We start from the raw sequence: 22,256 nt of genomic DNA, 5'->3' as shown, positions 1-22,256 counted from the left end.
AAAAGCATTATAAGGTAGTTACAAGTATTTAGATATCAGATACATGCACCTGAGGGAATATGGTAAGTGCCCTGTTCAACAAGTAGATTTATAACCAAAAATCAAAGACAGGATGCCAAATAATATCTGGCTCTTTAATTTCTCAGTGTACCAAAGTCACATAATGTAGGCCACTTTCCAAGGGAATCATTTAATAGCAAGTGTTTTACAAGTGCCTCCATGTTTTCAACTAGTAATCACAGTTGTGAGGGCATCCAACTGTGTAGCCAACTGGTGCTCAAAGCTAATTTAACTCTACAGTCCTATAGTGGCAGTTTTGCTTTCACATTGTGCATAGATCTAGTCCGAGACTGTTGGATGATTGGCGATGTTATTTCCTCACCTGATGGAAGTTTCAACTGAATCCCTTTGATAATGCTAACTTCAACTTCTGCATCTGTTAGGTCAGGACAAACTCTGGAAAAAACAATAAAACAAATTATAAAACAAAGCAAAAACCTATATAATTGAAAATCCCAACTAGACAGGATTTTGGGAAGTCAGAATAACAAAATAATTTTACAAAAAAATTACATAAAAGAATAAAAGAAGTTTACAAAGCTGACTTTTGTACCAAGCGCATTAACAAGTGAGCTACATGTACACCTCAGTTGGTATCTAAGAAGACAAATACTGTACCAATCACAAAAACATCAAGACTGATATTTTGGCTTCAGAAAGTAATTAAAAAGCTTCTTCGTTCCTAAGATGGAAAGCTTGCGGTAAGCACCATGCAATATCTCTTTTTTTTTTTGAGTCTGTGTGGTTCTGATAAGAACCGGAGAGACTCAACGTTTCGGACAGTGTGCTCTGTCCGTCGTCAGGAGACTGAATAGCTTGAAATCCCTTCTTCGTTCCTCTGATCACAATCACATTACCTACTCAACCATATTTGAGTGTTGTCATGAACTAGTCCACTATTGACATCGTAAGACTAACCTGATAGATGGGATTGTACGTGTCTCATAGTGGAATCTAGGGACAGGGTCTGAGTGTGACATAGACACTGTAAGAACATCTAAGTCCTGTTGACAGCTGTGCTTCATCTCTCCAAATCTACCATGCAAAACAAAATGATTCCAATTCTTAAGTCCACAGATATATCTATCAATGTTGAGATCTTCCATAGTCCAAATTAAGGTCAATTATGCTACCAACGTGTCACTCAAACACTCACTGAAATTAAGTTCACAAAGAATATGCTAATGGTAACATGGGGGATATTTTGGAGGATTCAGGAAGGTTTCCGTGCAAAGCAAGGAAGTTGAAATAGATGAAAAACTAATTAAATGCTATAAAATAGGATTCTTATTACCTGTGAACATACATCACTGTTGAATCTGTCCATTCCAAGAGAATCAACAATCATACCTTTTTGATGTTGAGAGGTTTCCTAGTTGCATGTACTGTTTTTCATTTGTGGCACAAATCTGAAATAAAATGCAAGACCCATTTTGAGAACATAGTATTACAGGTCCATGAATAAAGAAATGCTTAAAAGGAGAAACGTTTTGTTGCTGGGGTGGCCAAGACTCTGAAGATCTTCAGAAGATAGAGACCGCATCTCAAAAAATCACCCAACCTCACCCAGGTCGTCAATTATCCAGGTAAATTTAGACAAGTGTGAAAAGGGTTTATATTGCCTATCGTTCAAACCCTCGGTCACCAATTACACTTTAGTTACCAGGCTGCATCTGACTTCATACTGATTGGGGTGGAAGGGATTAGCATACCTGGCCCGGTGCCTGAACCATCTGTAATTTCATGTGACACCTTACAGTTAGTTTGTATATATATGCGATGTAATGTGGGGACAGTGAAGCACTTTCTCTGCTAGGATCACTATTTTTTTTTTACATTGTGTGATTGTGTTTTTAACTGGGCCAAATAACTGAAATTTCATCACAATAACATCAACACGACAGCAGGTTGGTTTTTAAGTGAGATTATTCTCTCATTCCAAAATCAACTTTGATTCCTGTGCAAAACAGCATCAGCACAAAAAATGGAATATCCTTTGAGTACAAATATGGTGGTTCTGAATTCTGCATTGCCACAGGCGATATGGTGGAAATTCTGCCGTTTCAGATGTTTCCCAATAAAGAAACACAACACTTTCTGAAAATTCCTTCAGAAATGTAAAGACAAAAGATGGTCCATCCATGCCAATTATTCCACTAAGTTAAATTTGTTCAAATAGACGCCATACTGGTGAAGACAATTTGAGTTATTAATGAAATGCACTGTTTGTCCCCTTTGTATTTGTAAGATCTGCTACCGTTTAGGGTGGGACGTTTAAACAAAACCGCCCCTTTTAGAGGTTTGACAATTTGAATCTAGCATTCATTTTTAACGTAAACAATCCCTGTAAAATGTAATCTGATTTTCGAAACACATTACTGCTCGGTCATATCAAAGGAATACCACGAATTCATCACCAGAACTTTGTGTCAATTATTTACACTGTAAACAATTTGTTGTATTGAAAGTTTTCAATGACACTGCGGTAAGGGTAGGAAAAGGGAAAGTTTTCTAAATTTTTCAAGTTAATGTAAATTCCTACCCTTAGTTACCATGGTGTAACAAAGCGATCGTTGCCTTTGCCTTGGGTGCCATTTGCCCCAAGAGTGTGCAAAAAACCATGGACCCCTACATAGCAGGCAACAAGTGTATAATGTCCAAGAAGGAAACATTCCCTGGTAACCTGCAGGCTTTGAAGGCCATCATCCACAGGACAACAGTTCTGAGAGCAGAAAAACTTGTACATAATTGTGTCTCCTACAAAATTTTCTACTTCTCAATGATAAGTTTGGTTCTGTTCACATGATGGCTTCATACGCACACTGCATGCATTTATATGGGAACGACACAATGCTGCCCACACACATTTGTCATGTCAGAGAATTTGCTTATGATTAATTAGATGGCTCAGTTAACACAATAGCTTCAGCAGTCAATGTGTGCTCCAATGGACTTTTCAATATGCTCTTATTTCCATACAAAATTTATTGCCACATTAAGTGGCAATATCTCAGATAACATATTTCACTGCCAAAAGGCAAGTGCAAATACCATCTTGGAGCATGAACATCAGTCTGAGCATGTGCTACAATGGATTCCACAGAGTTTGTTATAACATTCATCATGTATCTCAAGGTAAATTTTACTTCAACACATAGAAAGAAATTTGGTCATTGGAAATGGGACTAAACATGGCTACGCTCCGGCAACAGTAAGTGCCCCTTAAGTCCACTGGCAAAATATTTTAAACATGATATCAACCTGAATTTGTTTGTTAAGGGTGGCCATCAGACGGGCATAGAGCTGTTTGCTGTCAGCAAGTACTTCTGCTGACAATTCTTCACCTGCTGGGGGGTCACATATCATTCTTTCTCTCTCATCTTCAACTGAAAACTGCTGCTGAGTTGGAGAGGGTGGTATCTAAAAAGAGGGCATGGTAACAGGATAAGCAGAAATTAAATCAAGTGTGGGAATGGAACTTAACACATGACAGTACAAGTGGTCTTTTTCTACAGAACTACACCTCCTAACAAAATGTACCTAGTTGGTTTTAGATTAGAGATTTAATTTCAATATTCCTGAATAAAAAATTGATTAAGCACCAGATGGAAACAATAATGGAGACAATAAAGGGCTAGGCTGATGACGAGGCCCTTTATCAGAGCCAGAAACCCAAGCTTATCTCAAACCTACTTGTTTAAAATTGCTAGATCACACTTCCATCCCCATTGCCCGAAAGTCCAATCAAAAATTAATATTTTTCCCACAATATTGTCCATGAAATTAACCTCATTATGAAACACCCTTCAAGCCACCCATGTACACATACATATACACATATATGGCACATGCCTCCCTCATGCAGTTACTACAATCACCTTACATGGACATTGGCATATGACATTCAATGCATGATGAGGTACAGAATGCAGCAGTGCTGGCATGGGTGAAGTTTTGGCTCTATGAAATACATGTAAAGACTTACTGGTTGTAATGTGCATGCCTGTCTCATAATCATTAGGTCAGTGAGTCATGTATAATGGTTCAAATCCATAAAAATAAGAGTGAAACCGTAACACAAATTTCAGAAAAGTGTTTAAGACCAGTTGGTAGATTTTTCAATCACCATCCATGTGACAGTCTCTCAACCAATAGAAATGAGTAAACTGAGGAATTTATCAATGTCTAATAAGAACCACACAATCAGTACTTTATGTGCCAATGACACATGAAAGATTACTGTCTAATATGAACCCCACAATCAGTACTTTATGTGCCAATGACACATGAAAGATTACTGTCTAATATGAACCACACAATCAGTACTTTATGTGCCAATGACACATGAAAGATTACTGTCTAATAAGAACCCCACAATCAGTACTTTATGTGCCAATGACACATGAAAGATTACTGTCTAATATGAACCACACAATCAGTACTTTATGTGCCAATGACACATGAAAGATTACTGTCTAATATGAACCCCACAATCAGTACTTTATGTGCCAATGACACATGAAAGATTACTGTCTAATATGAACCACACAATCAGTACTTTATGTGCCAATGACACATGAAAGATTACTGTCTAATATGAACCACACAATCAGTACTTTATGTGCCAATGACACATGAAAGATTACTGTCTAATAAGAACCACACAATCAGTACTTTATGTGCCAATGACACATGAAAGATTACTGTCTAATAAGAACCCCACAATCAGTACTTTATGTGCCAATGACACATGAAAGATTACTGTCTAATAAGAACCACACAATCAGTACTTTATGTGCCAATGACACATGAAAAATTACTGTCTAATAAGAACCACACAATCAGTACTTTATGTGCCAATGACACATGAAAGATTACTGTCTAATAAGAACCACACAATCAGTACTTTATGTGCCAATGACATGTGAAAGATTACTGTCTAATAAGAACCACACAATCAGTACTTTATGTGCCAATGACACATGAAAGATTAACAACAATACATGATAAGAGGACAGGGAGTTGTTACTGAACTTACAGATTCCATATTGACAGGTAGACCATTCTCACTCGCTGTTATCATAGAATCAAAGCCCTGCCAATCACAAATAAACAAATGTAGAAATGAGGCCCAAAAGACTCAATCACTCAACAAGACAACCAAAATGTACTGCATGTATCAAACTCAAAAGAACTGCAGTTGCACATCCTTTTTCACCACAAGGATGAAAACTAGGATTCCCTTTAAAAGCTTAACAATGTACTCCACAATTTCTACAAGCTATGATCAACATAATAAACAGTCTCTTTTTTCATGTGGCCCACAAAGCTTGCCCTTTGACATCCCCTTAGTAAGCAAATGTGAGAATCAAACCCTTGCTGACAGTTCTTATAGCTCTAGATGCAACCCTTGCACAACAATATTCAATTCTTCATTACTGGCTTAAACTATGAGTCTACTTATATGTTATGAGGAATAGAGAACACTGCCTTATATCAAAAGGGTTTCAAGTACACCAGTGATTTCATGTGCATGTTTATATACCTTTGCTAGTTTAAGGAGTCTCATGGCTTCACCCATATCTCCCTCCTTCTTGGCTTGTAAGGCTAGTGTCTTATACTGCTTCTGCCTCTGTGTGAGTATCCTCAGGTTCTTTAGATTCTGGGCTTCTTTGACTGAAAGTTACGACAGATTATTTCTGATATTGATTTCATGCCAAGGTTTTGCAATGGATATAATGTTTAAAGAATCCAAAGCTGCTTCAAATAGTAGCATTAGTGAAAGATCCAAGATTGAAATAACGTAAGACAGTTGAGCATGAGTCATCACAATGCTACCATGTTTTCAAACCTAAGTACTCTCCTATTAATTTATGGTTAATTCACAAGTAATTTATGGCTAATTCACAAGAGACCAGAAAAATCAACCTCTGATACCAGTTCACATAGTCAAGGAAACACTCCGCATCAAGTACATTAACAAAAAACCAGCAAGGAAACTGTGCAAAGAAGTAAACCATTTTTTTCCTCTTGAGAGCAAAATTAATAGAGAATGACTTTTAACTTGGATCTAACTTTTTTCACTTCTGCTAATTCAAACTTATTCTATTTGTGAAGATAGCCATAGGAAAAATGTCAAACTCAAGTTTGCATGTGGTGCCTCACTTCAATGGTCATATGAATCAGATTATACTGAAAAAATTAGTAGTTCATATACATGGAGCCAGATTCCCAAAAGCACTCAGCTCCAATGATTGTTAAACAAATCCAAGTACAAGTATCCCAAATATTTCTAGGCATGTTTGGACAGAAAAATTGCAGTTTGAAGACTGAAGTATGAAAGACAACCTGATAATGTATCTGGACACAACAGCAATGTAATGCAGTATGGACAGAAAGACTAATTAGACCTTCAAATGTTGAGCTGACAGGAATTCTAGATTTCTAAGACTATGCACTCATTATTCTGGGCATGCACCTGAGGGGGGTCTTGTAAGAGCAGGCCTGGCTGATGCAGCAGCTGTAGCTGGCTGAGATGATGCACCAGATGGCTGACCTGGGGATGGCTGACCTGGGGATGGCTGACCTGGGGATGGCTGACCTGGGGACGGCTGACCTGGGGATGGCTGACCTTGGGACTTGGAAATGCTCCCTCTTGGTGGGATAGGTGAAAATCCAGGCAAAGTCGCAAGCTCCTCATAATCAACAGGTTTACCGGCCCTTTCCTTCTTGATGGCCTCCTGATAGTTCTGATATTTTACAAAAATTGCACAATATATATATTAACCAGCTCACAAAACTAAGGAAAGATTTGGACTATCAAGTAGTGAACAAGTAGTGAATATCATGGGTAATTTAATATAAAATTTTTCATCAGAGTCAAAGGCTGCTTCCCATCTTGACAAATTTTGAGATATGTTATATAGAATGAACCTCCTATCTGACTGTCCATAAACTCATTAAGAACAAATCATCTTTGACCTAAATCCAGTGTAAGGTACAATATGTAATACCCTTGTGCTGATAAATATTAACATATTCCTCAATTCTATCGCAGAAACTAGAAAAGGTAATGGACATTTCCCATGAAATATGCAAATAAGGCAGGTGCATGCAAATAACTACCATTGGTTGGCAAAGTTGCTTAAATCTATGACATAACAAAACAAATCTCCATGCGCATACAACTATGAGCACGTACAAGTCCTTTCTGTACAAGTATAGTTTGACATGAGCGCCAAACTTAAAGACAAGGAATTGTTACTTTCCAACCTCAAGACACTGAAAACTTCACTTAGCTTCGAAAAAAGTGTGCAGAAGTATTGGACAAAGGCTGTAAGACTGTTTTGATTGACCTTCAACGTGCCAGGTTATAGTTACAGCAGCTCTCCTACACTGCTGACAGTGTTGATGGCCATGGTTGTCAACAAGCAGTAGAAGTACACATGCGCCTGCCTAATTTGCATATTTCATGGGAAAGGTCCATTACCACTGTTAAAAAAGTAAACCAGGTATATTTCTTGATAATGCTTAGTAAATATCTAGTCCATTCAACTTAAATGAGCCTGACAAAAGAGGTGGCATGCCTTGACAATCCTTCCCAATCTCCTACACTTGCTGGCATTGCCGTCTGTTGTGGCTTTATCTAGCAGTGCCTTGTACGTATCATGTCGTTGCTGTAAGGCCTCCAGTGGTGTACTAGGCATAGAAGGCTCTGCATCTGATGCTGTGGCTTCACTCTGTCCTCCTGGTGCAACCACATCAATGACAGGTGCTTGTATCTTCTGCTGTTTGGGTGGAGGGACTAATGCAGATGTACCTATGAGAAACAGAGGCTGCTTACCTGTATATTCAGTTGATACATGACTTTGTGTTTGTGTACCTCTTTCCTTAAAGTAGTCACTGATGCAATTGGTTAAGAACTTTATTTTAATTTACTATTTAGTAAGGAAACAACCAATGTCAAAGAGGGAAGAATCACACGACATACTTCAGTGTTGTCATCATTTCATTACAAGTCATCCCAATTTTTATAATATGAGTTGTGATTGACAGGGGATAACTTCATTACATCATTGAAACACTTGTTATCTGATTCATTAGTATGACAAAGTTGCAACAAACTGCATCCACTTGCAGTATGGAAATGAATCCATTAGAAGTGGATGCAGTGCCCAATTTGGCGTACCATAATTTTTGGAATACAGGCCGCGCTGAGTATAAGCTGCACCAAGCAAAAATCTGCAAATTAAGATTTAAAGTCGACGTATTTGCCACACAGCGTGCAAGCTACACTGCGGAGCCAATGATGTCTAACCACATAAGTCATCGCACGTGCTGCACTGCTGAAGCCCTTGTACATGTAGAGTATAATGTGGCACACTTCAACATTCATTGGACTTTCTACATAAAGTGCTGCCCAACCTTTGTTGAAAAACTTCAAATCCACTTGGTTAAATACTGGTACTACAGTCATTTGCAAAAATTTAAGACCACCTGGAATTTCTGTCACTGGGCCTGCATGACATTGTTTCATTGAATGATTACATAAGATTTTTTACAGTGGTGATAACCTCGGAGTCGTGTAATGAGCCCATTTGCATGAATTTTGTTGCAAAGGCAATTCTTGTATGACATTATGTCTGTAAGGTAGCAAAGGTACAAAAAGCCAGTCTAAATAAATCATAAATAAAGGAGGTCACACTAAATATTAGTCTGTTCATGGAAATATAGTCAAATACTGTAGCTGTTAACCAAGACAATAAGGTTACACGTTGAAGGTAAACATCAGTTGCCATGATTGGTTGGTTTAGGTTTGGTTTTTCTTCAGGCTGATGCATTTTCATAAAGGTGGTCCTAAACTTTTGCAAATGGCTGCACTGCCTTCATGATACAGGCTTCAGAATCTTTGTGAGCAATTTCTGTGTCAAGGAATTTCATCCAAAATTTAAACACATCAGCATCTGGTAATTTGGCAAGAATTCAGCTGAGTCTCCCCTAACCTGGCAACCTTAAAACAGTCTCACAAAATCCCATAAAAACATTTCAGAAGTTCTTTAAAATTGATAAATTCTAGTAAATCATAATTACCTCCACTCACATGCCCAACAAAAAATTGTTAAAACTTAATTTGGGGTGCATTTTGAGATTTCATTTAGCAAATCAGAAAAAAATCAGAAAATTGGGCCAAAATAAAATGTCAGCGGAACTTTGAAGCAGGTAAATGAAATAGACATTTATGAATCAGAATATTTGGAGTTTGATTGCATTTTACCCTTTCTGAAATTGCTGGTAAATAATGCTCCAATAACACACTAGCATTAGAGGCAACAATTCCAAGTGCCCAACGTTAGGGTCCGTGCCACTTTTGGGTATGTAATCTTCAAGTGTAAGCAGTGTGCAAAGGAGTGTTGCGATTAACCACTTCCTGCCGGTGGATTTATCTTGAGTGGGATGTGATGGCGGGACTTTTTCAAGATTGTCCGTTTTCAAAATTCTTCAAAAATTCATGTGTTCATTTACCGGACATTTACACCCACACGAACGACTCTCTGGTGGCTACTCTAATCTGACAGGCAACCTTCACTGATACCCAAGTATTCAGCCGAGCCCTGCAGCCCTGTATAAAAGAAAGCCCAGAATTGTGTGGTGTTGGGTAATTTCCTTTTTTCCAGTGAATACCAGTAGCGTCTTTCCATACGCAGCTGGATTAGCGAGCAGCGGTGCTGTGTCGCTCATCAGTGGGGCCCTTAAGCACTTTTGTCCACGGTGCTACTCTGCGGGCGCGCTATGGTTTACTGTTTCAAAACAGTGCTGCATTACCTTCGAAAAATGGAAGTTGAAAAATGATGGCAATTCCCAGCAGCAGGTCCTTTGTTCCGAGTACAGTCTTTTGTTACACAAACCAGCTCTTTTGTCCGAAACCGGGCACCCTAGCTCTGCGTATAAACACACGGTGCCCAAAACTGGAGTCCCCGGCAGGAAGTGGTTAAACCTAAACTTTCCCAAGACCTCAAAATTACCAATTTTGGCGGGCTGGATTAGTGTCTTTGCTGGGTGGGCCATGTAGCAGTTCTTTTTGTTCTTTTTTAACAGTCACCAAATGACTAGTGAAATAATAAACACCATAGATTACACAACCATAAACCAGACAGAAATGAACACACACATCAAATGATTTGTGAGGTGTGAACGGTACTTACAGTAAGTCCATTTGCAATTCTATTCAGTGCCTCTGCACTGGTTATTTACAACACGTGAGTAGAGCAAACATATAGCAACCAATGAAAACATGACTGTCTTATCCCCGGAGTGCCGTGCTGTTTTCATGACTGGCTGGAACAGCAATTAGTGACTGATTTCATTTATCAAATGTTGCCGTGTAAGCCGCCAGGAGTATAAGCCCCAGGGACACTTTTCAGAGTGAGAATCAACCTATTTATATTCTGAAAATTACAGTATTACCGTAATCAGTTACAGATCAGTAACAAACCAAATACAATCGACTCTTGTAAATATGAGCTTGGGTAAGACAAGACTCCGGTTCAGATGAGCATATTTGCCAGTCCAGACTGAATTGTGCACATTCCTATGAGGGAAAAAATGCCTAATATGAGCTTGAATGTTACGAAATTTCGGTTAAGACAAGCCTTTTTTTGCGCACCGGCTGAGTGCAAATCTATTGTTATCTGTCTATTTAGCACAAGCTTTTTTGAAGGTAACTTGTCAATCAGCCAGTCCATTCAATTTTGAAAGGCGCCTCTGTAATTCATGCTTGTACAGTAGAACAGTGCTGCGAATTTCCCTCACCGAATCAAGCCGTTTGTGTCCGGTATTGCAAGAGAAACAAACAGTGGGCATTTGCAGTCCGGTACCCAACACAGAAATCCTGTGTGGCGGCTCTCCTACCACATGAACACAAGCGAGTGCCACCAAAAGTGCTACGGTATTTAAGCCAGTGTTGAACAAAAGAAATCTTTCGTTTGATTCCCCCGCCCCCCAAAATTCCCCAAGACCAAAGTCCCCCAGGAAACTAATAAAAATCGTGTTCCGTAACCAAACATCCGGCCCAAAAACCTGCCCAACCCCGTCAAAAAATTGTTACTTGCTCCCCATCGTAACAAGAAAATATCACTCCTTCTGATTTTGACATTTCTATTAATTCTAAATTTAAGAAAATCCTGACTAAACCATGGTTTTTAGTCCAAAAATATTTATGAAAATAACAACAAGTTTTGAAGAAAAAAGTGTATCCCACGCTAATAATTTTTCACAAGACCCACACGCCTTTCTAAAGTAAAATCCGATATTCCTCCTCTGCTGTCCACACCAGCAATAGCTGGTTTCCTCCCATTCTTACGTGCACCATGCGCAGCTCTGGTGTTAGTTATCAACTAAAATGTTAATGTACTTACATTACGTACATATGGATGTACAGGGATGTGTCGCTCCCAACTGACATGACTGGTGGAAATTCCGCTTCCTCCGTTCTTACATTTTATAACTATTCTTTATTACAAGTCTTTATGCATTAAACTGTATCTCACTTTCATAAACAACTTTTTGAAATTTATTTAACAAACAGTACGAGCCTTTAACCCCTTAACGCCGGGACTTTTTTCTGAAAGCCGACTACGAGAATTCCAGCCTCGCTTGGCCACGAAGGCCACCTGCCAAACCGCAAATTCTCAGTTTGTGGCCCTGCGTGCTATGGACGCTTTGAATTACATGGTGAAAAGGCTCATTGTTCAATGGCATACGGCTCTACTCATGCTTCCACATTCCTGTTGCCTCTTTTCAAAGTGGGGACTATTGTGAAGCTGGTGATTATGATGCAAATTCGGCCTTTTCATTTCTTGGCAACACACAAAGGCCAATCACCATATATACAAGAGCCAGGGTCTGCCTTCTTTCACCGTGTTCGCTCGACGTGGGCTGAGAATAATAGCTGAAAAGCGGGCTGAGGATCTCAATTTTTACGGCGTCTCTTACCGCTTACCAATGAGAAAGCGTTAAACCAAGTTATGCATACTTGTACACATGTAAGCTTTACCTATGGTCGATTGGTGATTATGTTGAGCAGGACGGCAGCTTTCGCGTAAGATGAAATCTGGTTAATACACGCTAATTTAGTAAGTCCCAAGGCCCTCTTAATAACGAGAATCAACTGTACAGTGTAAAATGAACGTACACATTGTGTGATAGACATTAAGGAGACTTGAGGGGTCAAATTGTGTACTGACCTTGTAAAGCTGATGAGGGTGGTGGAGGCATGCCACTTAAATCCACTGCCTCTCCTTGCTCAATGGCACTGATCACAGAATCAAATTGCTGTGCATACATGAAGGCAAAGCAAAAGTTATTCAGCTCAAAGCCAATCACCTGAACATAATACGTACGTAATGTACATGCAGTTCATCATACATGTACAAGTACTTGAATGACCCTAGGATATATACATGTATATGTATCATTAATCAGAGATGCCACTAGCCTATGCCCCAAAAATCTGAAAATCAACATATCCACAGCGCTTTGCACGGTGTCGGTTTTATGCGTATTAATGCATGGGTCTGGGTGCATGTACATGTACACAACGTGCATCTTCATCGTGTAGTCACCTATAAAAACAAAAAAGTTCTTTCTTGATCATTGCTGGTTGATCACAGAAATGAGTTGCAGCCTGCATGTAGACCAGCCTGCCAGTTTTTTACTCAAAAAGATACGTACTTTTTTTTTTTAGTTTACCTCATCAGCATGATCAGGGCAGGCCATGCCATAAATTTGCTTGATCGAATTGGATCAACACTTGCCAAAGATTTATACATACATGTACATAAATCATGCAGTCCTTTATTAGGCCAAAAAAATAAATGTAATGTTGTTGTGCTGTGCATGCCTCTCAAAAATTTGATCGGTAGGTCGGAACCCTTTTTTTGTTTGGGGGCAATTTTGTGCTGATTGAAAGGCATCAGTAGGGAGGAAAGCTTCCAAAAGTATCTCAAAAAAGTGAAGAACACCTGTCTTAATCAATGTAAAAATTTGTACTTACGGCAATTCACAAGAAAATTATTAACAATTCAGGCAATCACAACGGCAAACTGGCCAACAATGTCCGTCTATCGCGTGGTAAGCATGCGTGATGCATCTAGATCAGCGGGCGCTAAAGTGAGCAGAACAACCTCAAATTTCTCATGAACACAGAAAATATGTACATAAATAAGAGACCAAGTTCTGTGAATTAACTTGCAGAAAACTTCTTGGAACATAGCAATCGATGTCTTTCCGGCCTGACGCGTACGGCTGATGAAGAGTGACTATGTACAGTACATTCAACACATGTACAGTACAGTCTGGTACTGATTGCTACATTTGCATGACACATTCTTTTTCACGGGTGCGGCACGACTGGGACAGCATGCAAAGAGTTGTAAGGGCGATTTCACGTCTGTGCGTGGCACTAGGTGACATGGGTCGGTGATGAGCGATCAGCCCTGATTAATGTCTTGGGCGTAATTCTAACACAAAACTGATAATAAATCGGACGCCATTATCCCAAATACTGTGTTTAAATTTTAAGAGCTGTTATTGACATGTTGGTTGGACAATTCGTCCGAGCATTTTTTTATTTTGTTCGGACAAACACAATAAGTGCTTGGAGTCAGAAAATGTCCAATGTCCAACCGTAATTTCACGCTCTGATTGTTACCCTTTTCTTCGAGCCATTTCCACTGAAATTTGTCCTTGACATCTCTTTCAATATCACAAAGATCCTCATTTCTGTTGACAATTAGATGCTGCATTTTGTTGGCCCTCAAACATGAAGTTGATCCACGCGTGTTGATCATCCAACGAACAGTACAATGTACGTTCATTGTGCACGTTCATGCACCACACATGAGGCATGAGCATACATCCAGCTAGTGCGTATTTCAAGTCACTGACAACACCACTCAATGCTGTCCTTCGTATTTCATGCCACAATGACTGACGTAAGCACTCTATACTGACGACTGCGCTCAAAATTAAGTACCCAGTTGCGTGGCGCAGGATACATGCGCATCATAGATTTGCTTCCACTCTTTTCTTCTTTATTTAATTCTGTCAATGTTAAAACCATTGAAGGGGGAAATGTAAAAAAATCGGATTTGGGAGGAAAAATACCAAACATTCGGATTTCCGATTAAAATCGGAAAAGTGGCATCTCTAATTAATACTTAATCTCACCGTAATGACTCTGAGATGTTCATGACAATTGATCTCCTTAAAAATAAAACTGATCTCCTTAACCCCTTAACACCAGTGATTCTTTTGACCGCGACTGCTGGGCTGTGGTATGCCCAGTACGCAAAGCCTCGTCCAGCAGAAGGCCCACATTGAAACCGCAGGTGCATGATGAATAGAATGTACAATGTATGTGAGGTATGTACTAATCCTCACTCTAAGCCGCAGCTTTTGCCATCTACCGGCGTTAAGGGGTTAAAAATAAAACTGGTCCCTTTAACATTGGCCAGGCCATGGGCACCCGTGCTTTAGCTTGTTTTGCCAGAACAAGACTCAGTTATTTACCCGGTATTATAGCAAGTTGATGATAAAGCTTCACTTAGTCATCATCTTAAGATGGGGGCTGTTGTCACAATGTGAGAAGTTTATAAATCATGTTTATATTACATTAACATCACAAGTTGGGAAATGTGTGAAAACCGTGGTTATATAAATGTTGGTAGAATAAATGTTCCTTGTCTAAAAAAAAAAAAAAAACGGTTGATCGATTTTGAAGTATGATTGTTTGACCTCCAAAAACTTGTGTACCTACTACCATACTGGTTAGTTATTTTTTTGGTCCACTGAGGGGAAAGTCGGACCCCTGGTGTGACAATTGGGGGCTTGTCCGGGAAAAAGAACGGATACTTTGAAATAGTAAAGTCTTTATATCAGCAGGTAGTGTAGGAATCACTTCATGATGTATTAGTTTGTAGATTGGATGCAGCCAGATGGAGATTAGAAACTGTACTTTGGGTTAACAGTAGTATCTGTCTCCAGGAGGGATATAGGTCCCCTCACCCTTGCATTCCCTACAAAGTGTGATTGCGCAAAATTGGTTGACAATCAGTTGGACATTGTTCCAGTGTCACATGAGTGATTAGAGATTTGGAGTTACAGACATTCTCTGTCGATTTCGCATCTTACCTGTTTTTTTTTTATAAATTTTCGAGAAAGTAGGTGTTGGCATTTTCGTGTTAGGGTCGATTCGCAGCGCGAACTCTGATCTTGTTGCCTCAGCTTATGCAGCAATTGCACGAATGTTAGTTGTGGCATCGCCCATGTTTGTACAAAGTTTGTGTGTTTTGTTACTAACCATTTCCATGCTTCAGATTGAGATGGAGTTCGAAAAGTTCTTGAAGCTTGGGCAGGAGATTGGTTTGGAAGGTTTGGATTTAGTTAGGTTTGCTCAAGAACGAGAGGCAGCTCAGGAAAAACAGCGGCGTGAACATCTGGAGAGAGAAGACCGCAGAATTGAGCGGGAAGAGAGACAGAAGGTAAGAGATCATGAAAAGGAAATGAAGGCATATGAGTTGCGTATAGAACAGGAACATGCCAACGGAGGATCTTCCCCAAATGCACAGAGTACTTTTAGATCATCTCATAGTGCAAAGATTCCAAAGCTGCCCGTGTTCAATGAACAAACAGATGATTTAGATGCTTATTTAAGAAGGTTTGAACAATTCGCAGAACTCAATGAATGGCCAGAAGGTGAATGGGGTATGGCACTCAGTGCCCTACTCAAAGGTAAAGCATTAGAGGTATACTCGAGGTTGCCTGCTGAAAGACGAGAGATTTCTCTGAAATAAAGAAAGCTCTCTTGAATAGATTTAGGTTGACGGACGAGGGATTCCGACGGAAATTCAGAACAGCAACAAGAGAGACAGGGGAACGGTATGTTCAGTTTGGTGATCGACTCAGGGGATATGCTGAACGTTGGATTGAGTTGGCAGACGTGGAAAAGTGTTATAACTCTGTCATAGATTTGTTTGTGTCTGAACAGATTATAGAAGCCGCTGATAAAGATCTAGCCCTGTTTTTGAAGGAACGCAAGCCAAAGGACCTAAAAACCCTAACTCAGATTGCTGACCAGTACTTAGAAGCACACGAGTGGCCAAAGAAAAAACCAGAGCAGGTGAGACCTAAATCTTATTACCGATCCACTCCCCCTTTGCCCAAGGTTAATTCAAAACCAAGCACGAACCCTGTAGGAAGTTCTCAGATGAATAGACGATGTTATAAATGTGGGAAGAGTGGTCACATTGCGCAGTACTGTAAGACAAATCCTACTAATACTCAGCAGACAAGTAAACCGAATCAAGCTGTAGGTATGAAAGTTGAATTGGAAGAAAAGAAATCATCACAGACTGGAGCTGCGTGCCTGGAGGTGTCGCCGGAAGTTCCAGCGAGATGTGCAGAGGTGACTGGTGACAAAGCATCAGTGCTGCTTGTACTATTGAACCATCAATGCCAGTGAGAAAAGGTGTAGTTGGTAAATTACCTGTTACAGTCCTCAGAGATACTGGATGTAGCACTGTTGTTGTTCGTAGGGATATTGTAGAGGAAGACAAGTTGACGGGTCGTATTCAGCCTTGTATTCTGTTAGATGGTACGGTGCGAAGGGTACCGGTGGCCAGTATAGATGTGGATACTCCATTTTTTGTAGGAAAGGTTGAGGCTCTCTGCATGGATAATCCTTTGTATGACTTGATTATCGGTAATGTCTCAGGAGCGAGAGAACCACACCGTCCGGATGAATCAAGACATCCTCTTGCAACCCAGAGCGTGACAGAAGTGCCGGTACTTCCTAGGACAGAAGAGAAACCAGGTGGAGCTGTGGAGACTCGGGGTATGAAAGCCAAGAAAGAGAAGTCTTTCAAGCCGTTGCTTGTTGCAGAGTCTGATGAGAAGTCAGTGTCCAGAGATGAGATATTATTGGCTCAGCAGGAAGACCCGACTCTAATAAAATTGTGGAAGCATTTGTGGAAGCATGTTGATGATGATGATCCCGCACGTGTGACTGGTAAGGCTAATGTGTCAAAATATGTGAAACACAAAAGTTTGCTTTACAGGGAATTCCAGTCTCCCAAAGTTGAAAAGGGAAGAGTTATAAGACAGCTGGTGGTTCCCCAAAAGTATAGGGATAAAGTGTTGTCACTTGCTCATGATTCACCCCTCGCAGGTCACCTTGGTGTCAAGAAGATGGCTGACAAATTATGCTTAAGTTTCTATTGGCCAGGTGTTTCGGGTGATGTGCAAAGATACTGCAGGTCTTGCGACATATGTCAGCGGACGGTTGCTAAGGGGAGAGTTGGAAGGGCGACACTAGGTGAGATGCCATTAATCGATACCCCCTTCAAGCGGATAGCCGTTGATTTAGTGGGTCCCATACATCCTGTAACTGATCAGGGCAACAGATATATCTTGGTGGTGGTAGATTACGCAACCCGCTACCCGGAGGCGGTGGCTTTACCTCAAATAGAGAGTGAGAGAGTGGCCGAGGCCTTGTTGGAAGTGTACTCTAGATTGGGTATTCCACAGGAGATTCTGACAGACATGGGCACCCAGTTCACGTCTGAGGTGATGAGAGAAGTGGGAAGGCTCCTGGCTATAAAGCAGCTCATGACGACTCCTTACCACCCTATGTGCAATGGTCTTGTGGAGAGGTTTAATGCCACGTTGAAGAAGATGTTGCGACGGATGTGTGCTGAAAGACCAAGGGATTGGGACAGGTTTCTTCCGGCGTTATTGTTCGCCTATCGAGAGGCACCCCAAGAGAGTTTGGGATTTTCTCCCTTTGAGTTGATGTATGGAAGATCTGTTAAGGGATCTCTCTCTATTCTGCAGGATATCTGGTCAGATGAACAAGTAGAGGAGGAAGTAAAGACGACATACCAGTTTGTTGTGGATTTGCGGGAGAGATTGCAGTCTACCTGTGAGATGGCTCAAGAGGAGTTGGCAAAGGCGTCAAAACGGTATAGAAAATACTACAATGCCAAGTCTAGTGACAGGAGGTTCAAGGTAGGAGACAAAGTCCTTCTCTTACGACCAACTGACCACAATAAGTTGCTACTGCACTGGGCAGGACCTTTTCCAGTACTTAAACAGGTAGCGAAGCATGACTACGTCATTGAAGTGGCAGGCAAGGAGAAAACCTATCATGCAAATTTATTGAAGTTGTATGTTGACCGTGGCAATGAAAATAGTGTCACAGCCATGGGGGCTATTGATATGGCAGGAGTTGGGTTCGTGGTAGAGGATTCCGAGGAGATGAATGAGATTGTGGAAGTTGTCCTTCCTCCAGTCGAGGCAAAGGAAAGTAGGAAAGATGTCAAGACAGGAGAGGCCCTAAAGGAAGACTAGCGCCAAGAAGTTGTTGACATCTTGCAGGAATTCGACAGTGTTCTCACCGATCTTCCAGGTAAGACTAGTCTTATCCAACATACCATTCACCTCACAACGGATCTTCCTATCAGGTCCAAACCATATCCTACACCCCTAGCTACTAAAGAAGTCATCAAGAAGGAAATTGAAGATATGGTGAGTTTGGGAGTGATTGAACGTTATGAATCTTCATATGCATCTCCTATTGTCTTAGTAAGAAAACCAGATGGAACTAATCACTTTTGTATTGATTTCAGGAAGCTAAATGCCGTCACAGTGTTTGACCCCGAGCCGATCCCAAATGCTGAGAGTTTGATGGCCCAGCTTGGACAAGGCAGATATTTCTCCAAGTTAGATTTGTCAAAGGGTTATTGGCAAATTCCCATTGCAGATGAAGACAAGCAGAAAACTGCTTTTGTCACAGCGGAGGGCCTGTACCACTTCAAAGTACTACCCTTCGGGATGGTCAATGCCCTGGCCGTTTTTTCTAGGATGATGCGCAAACTGTTGAGTGGACTTGATCATGTAATTAATTACATTGACGACATTTTGATCTTTACAGAGACTTGGGAAGAACACACAGAGCGCCTGAGGGAGGTTCTACAGAGAGTGAGAAGGGCAGGGCTAACAGCCAGACCTTCTAAATGTTTCGTAGCTTTTGAGTCTCTTGAATTTCTAGGTCACGTGGTGGGCAGAGGGACAGTGAAACCTCGGCCAGAAAAAATCCAGCAAATCATCAATGCTGTCAGACCATTGACCAAGAAGGAGGTAAGATCCTTTGTTGGGTTGATAAGTTACTATCGAAGATTTGTCCCCAACTTTGCGGCAATTGCAGCACCCCTTACTGATCTCACGAGAAAGGGTGCACCTAATGTGGTTAAATGGCAGTCAGTGCAAGAAACGGCATTTAAGACGCTCAAGTCGCGGTTGAAATCAGAGCCTATTTTGATTCTCCCCGATACGCAAAAGCCGTTCATTCTCGCAACAGATGCGTCGGACGTGGGAATTGGCGCAGTTCTCATGCAGAACCGAGATGGCCTAAATCATCCTGTCTGCTATGCAAGTAGGAAATTACTGCCTCGTGAGCGTGCCTTTTCGGCTATTGAGAGAGAATGTCTTGCGCTTGTTTGGGCGATATCGAAATTCCACACTTATTTGTATGGAACAGAGTTCATCCTTGAGACAGATCATCACCCATTGTCGTATTTGTCTAAGGCCAAGATGATTAATAATCGTGTCATGCGATGGGCCCTTAGCCTACAGCCATACAGGTTTGTCATCAGGTCCATCAGAGGATCACAAAACATGGGCCCAGACTACCTCAGCAGATGTACTCTGTAATTGTAGTAATTAGCATAGACTTTGATTTATATAACAGATTTATAAAGTTGATGATAAAGCTTCACTTAGTCATCATCTTAAGATGGGGGCTGTTGTCACAATGTGAGAAGTTTATAAATCATGTTTATATTACATTAACATCACAAGTTGGGAAATGTGTGAAAACCGTGGTTATATAAATGTTGGTAGAATAAATGTTCCTTGTCTAAAAAAAAACAAAAACGGTTGATCGATTTTGAAGTATGATTGTTTGACCTCCAAAAACTTGTGTACCTACTACCATACTGGTTAGTTATTTTTTTGGTCCACTGAGGGGAAAGTCGGACCCCTGGTGTGACAGCAAGTTTGCCACAGAAATGATTTGTAATTATGTTCTGTCTTGTGACATGTTCACTAAGGCACCAAGGGTTACAACATAACAAGCCAGAAATACTGGAGGCAAGTATGATGGAGGGAGACTGGCTCAGGCAGGTTGACAGTGAAAGTGTCAATGCTTATTCTCACCTTGGCAACTCTGAGGTGTTCTGCAGCTGTCTCCCTGTCACCAGCCCTCTTGGCTTCAAGGGCAGCCATCTTGTACTCATGTTGCCTCTTCTTCAGCAAAGCCATTTCAGATTCTGAAAAAGAAAAATTCAAGAATTGTTTGTTTTCCCAGATACCATACTGGAAAACTGACAAGAATTTTTTAAGCAGTAACAGATAGATTTATGAAATTTGTAAGTTTTCAGAATGAATTATACACTGAAATTGTCAGTTGAATTTTAAAATACAAATCCATAGTTTACCAGTATATTCAATGACTTCCCTCATGGCTACATGCGTTTCCTCATAGGTTTAGATTGGCAAGTGTAATCTGTAGTTAACCAATGAACAATCTCAGGTTACTTGAATTGCTCCACCCAGGTCAAGAGGTAATACGTCGATGACAACTTGCGAAATGAATCCAAACGGTTTAAAGCAAAAGACATCCAAACACACACTTCTGCCTTTCTTTTACAGAACTAAGTTAACTTGATCCAATCTGTCACTGAATTAAACTACATGAATTTTCAGAATTATTTACAACAGGTTAAATTCCCTTGGCAACATTTGAAAATGCCACCGTGTTTTTGCATTGTATTGTGGTATGCTTCCCCAACAAACCAGCTTGGTGCATTGGTTACTCGTCCAGTAAGCGTGAAGTGTAACGCGAGTATTAAAATTGAGCACAGTTGTGCTTAAGAATATAAGCACAGAGGAAGTAACAGAACATGCTGTTTGTAAGTAAACATAATCCACAAGGGAAAACAATTTACAGCCCCCCTCCCCGAAAAAAGAAAAAGCTTTTGAAGCAACTACCTCAAAGAGTTAAAATCACCTAACACAACTGATAGGCAGCATGTACACATACATGTATATAAATCGAGAAATCCATGTGAAACAAACATTTCTCAGAATTTTGTTAAACCAAGTTTAAATCCATGTTTGTATTGTAAGGTTTCTTTAACCACTTTCTGCCGGGGAGCCTGGTACTTTCAGAACTTTCTTTACAAAAAAAATTTCTTTAGAAAAAGTTTACTTGCTGTCAGTCAGCTGCTGGAACTTGTCAATCAAGGTTCCTATGCTGTCTGCTGAGTGCTGGAACTTGTTAGCGGAGGTACATGTAATACGTCATTGCTTGAAACAGTACCATTGTTTGCTGCTGCCAGCACCCGCGGATTATCAGTGGGGACAAAGGCGATACAATAACGCTGGGTGCTTGTGGAATCTGGCCGCATTAGTACAGACAACACCGCTGTCCAGTAACGCAATGGGCCAATTTCCAGAACAAAGGGCAAATTATGCAACACTGGGGCTGCAGGCATGGCTGCAATACTCAAACATCAATGGAGATTGCTTGTCAGATAAGACTCGCCACAAGACAGTCATTTGTTTAGGTGTACACATCCAGTAAAAGAAAAATGAAATTTTGAAGAATTTTGAAAACGGAAAAAGTGAAAAAGCACCCAACAGCATGTCCTCCATGCCGCTATCTTCACTTGGCAAGAAGTGGTTAACAAAGGAACTTACCTCCAACCCCTTTTGTCGAAGGGTCTCCAGGCACACTAACATTGTTACTGCGGGATGGTTGGACTGCTTCACTTACTGGAGGAGGGGGAGCCTTTTCTGGTTCTTGGACAGGTTTATGTTGTCCTCCTGTGGCAACCATTGGTGGAATTTCTGATTCATCAATTTTCGCTCCTTGTTTCAGCTTCTTCTCAAGGCCTTTCAGTGTCTGTCAATGGAAGACAATTAAAATTTCACAGAAAATGAGCCAGTAGAAAGGCAAGCCATAATATACAGTTAATTCCACAATATTCTGGGATCAATTTTACAAGCTATCAGCAACATGCTGTATTGTTTGACATTTTTTCTTTTAAAAGCCAACTGAATGTAAAAGTGGAAGTGAC

At 40.5% G+C, this 22,256-nt stretch overlaps 1 protein-coding gene across 2 annotated transcripts in view; it reads right to left on the bottom strand.

Annotated features, from left to right (window-relative positions):
- The window catches only part of LOC110988166 (coiled-coil and C2 domain-containing protein 1-like), a 39,527-nt gene that overhangs the window by 10,311 nt on the left and 6,960 nt on the right, over window positions 1-22,256 (bottom strand). For both annotated transcript variants that reach the window (XM_022251444.2, XM_022251443.2), the window contains exons 6-16: window positions 21,877-22,081; window positions 20,332-20,444; window positions 12,303-12,390; window positions 7,647-7,879; window positions 6,539-6,809; window positions 5,606-5,736; window positions 5,099-5,155; window positions 3,322-3,480; window positions 1,411-1,469; window positions 979-1,095; window positions 383-456 (exon numbers count right to left, since the gene is read on the bottom strand). In XM_022251444.2, coding sequence (XP_022107136.2) covers window positions 383-456; window positions 979-1,095; window positions 1,411-1,469; window positions 3,322-3,480; window positions 5,099-5,155; window positions 5,606-5,736; window positions 6,539-6,809; window positions 7,647-7,879; window positions 12,303-12,390; window positions 20,332-20,444; window positions 21,877-22,081 — 1,507 coding nt within the window. The remainder of the gene's footprint in view (window positions 1-382; window positions 457-978; window positions 1,096-1,410; window positions 1,470-3,321; window positions 3,481-5,098; window positions 5,156-5,605; window positions 5,737-6,538; window positions 6,810-7,646; window positions 7,880-12,302; window positions 12,391-20,331; window positions 20,445-21,876; window positions 22,082-22,256) is intronic.

The sequence above is a fragment of the Acanthaster planci genome, linkage group LG18 (genome assembly GCF_054643075.1).
Source record: "Acanthaster planci isolate LZ-2023a linkage group LG18, COTS_SCS, whole genome shotgun sequence".
Classification (NCBI taxonomy): domain Eukaryota; kingdom Metazoa; phylum Echinodermata; class Asteroidea; order Valvatida; family Acanthasteridae; genus Acanthaster; species Acanthaster planci.
This window is presented reverse-complemented; position numbering and strand designations above follow the sequence as displayed.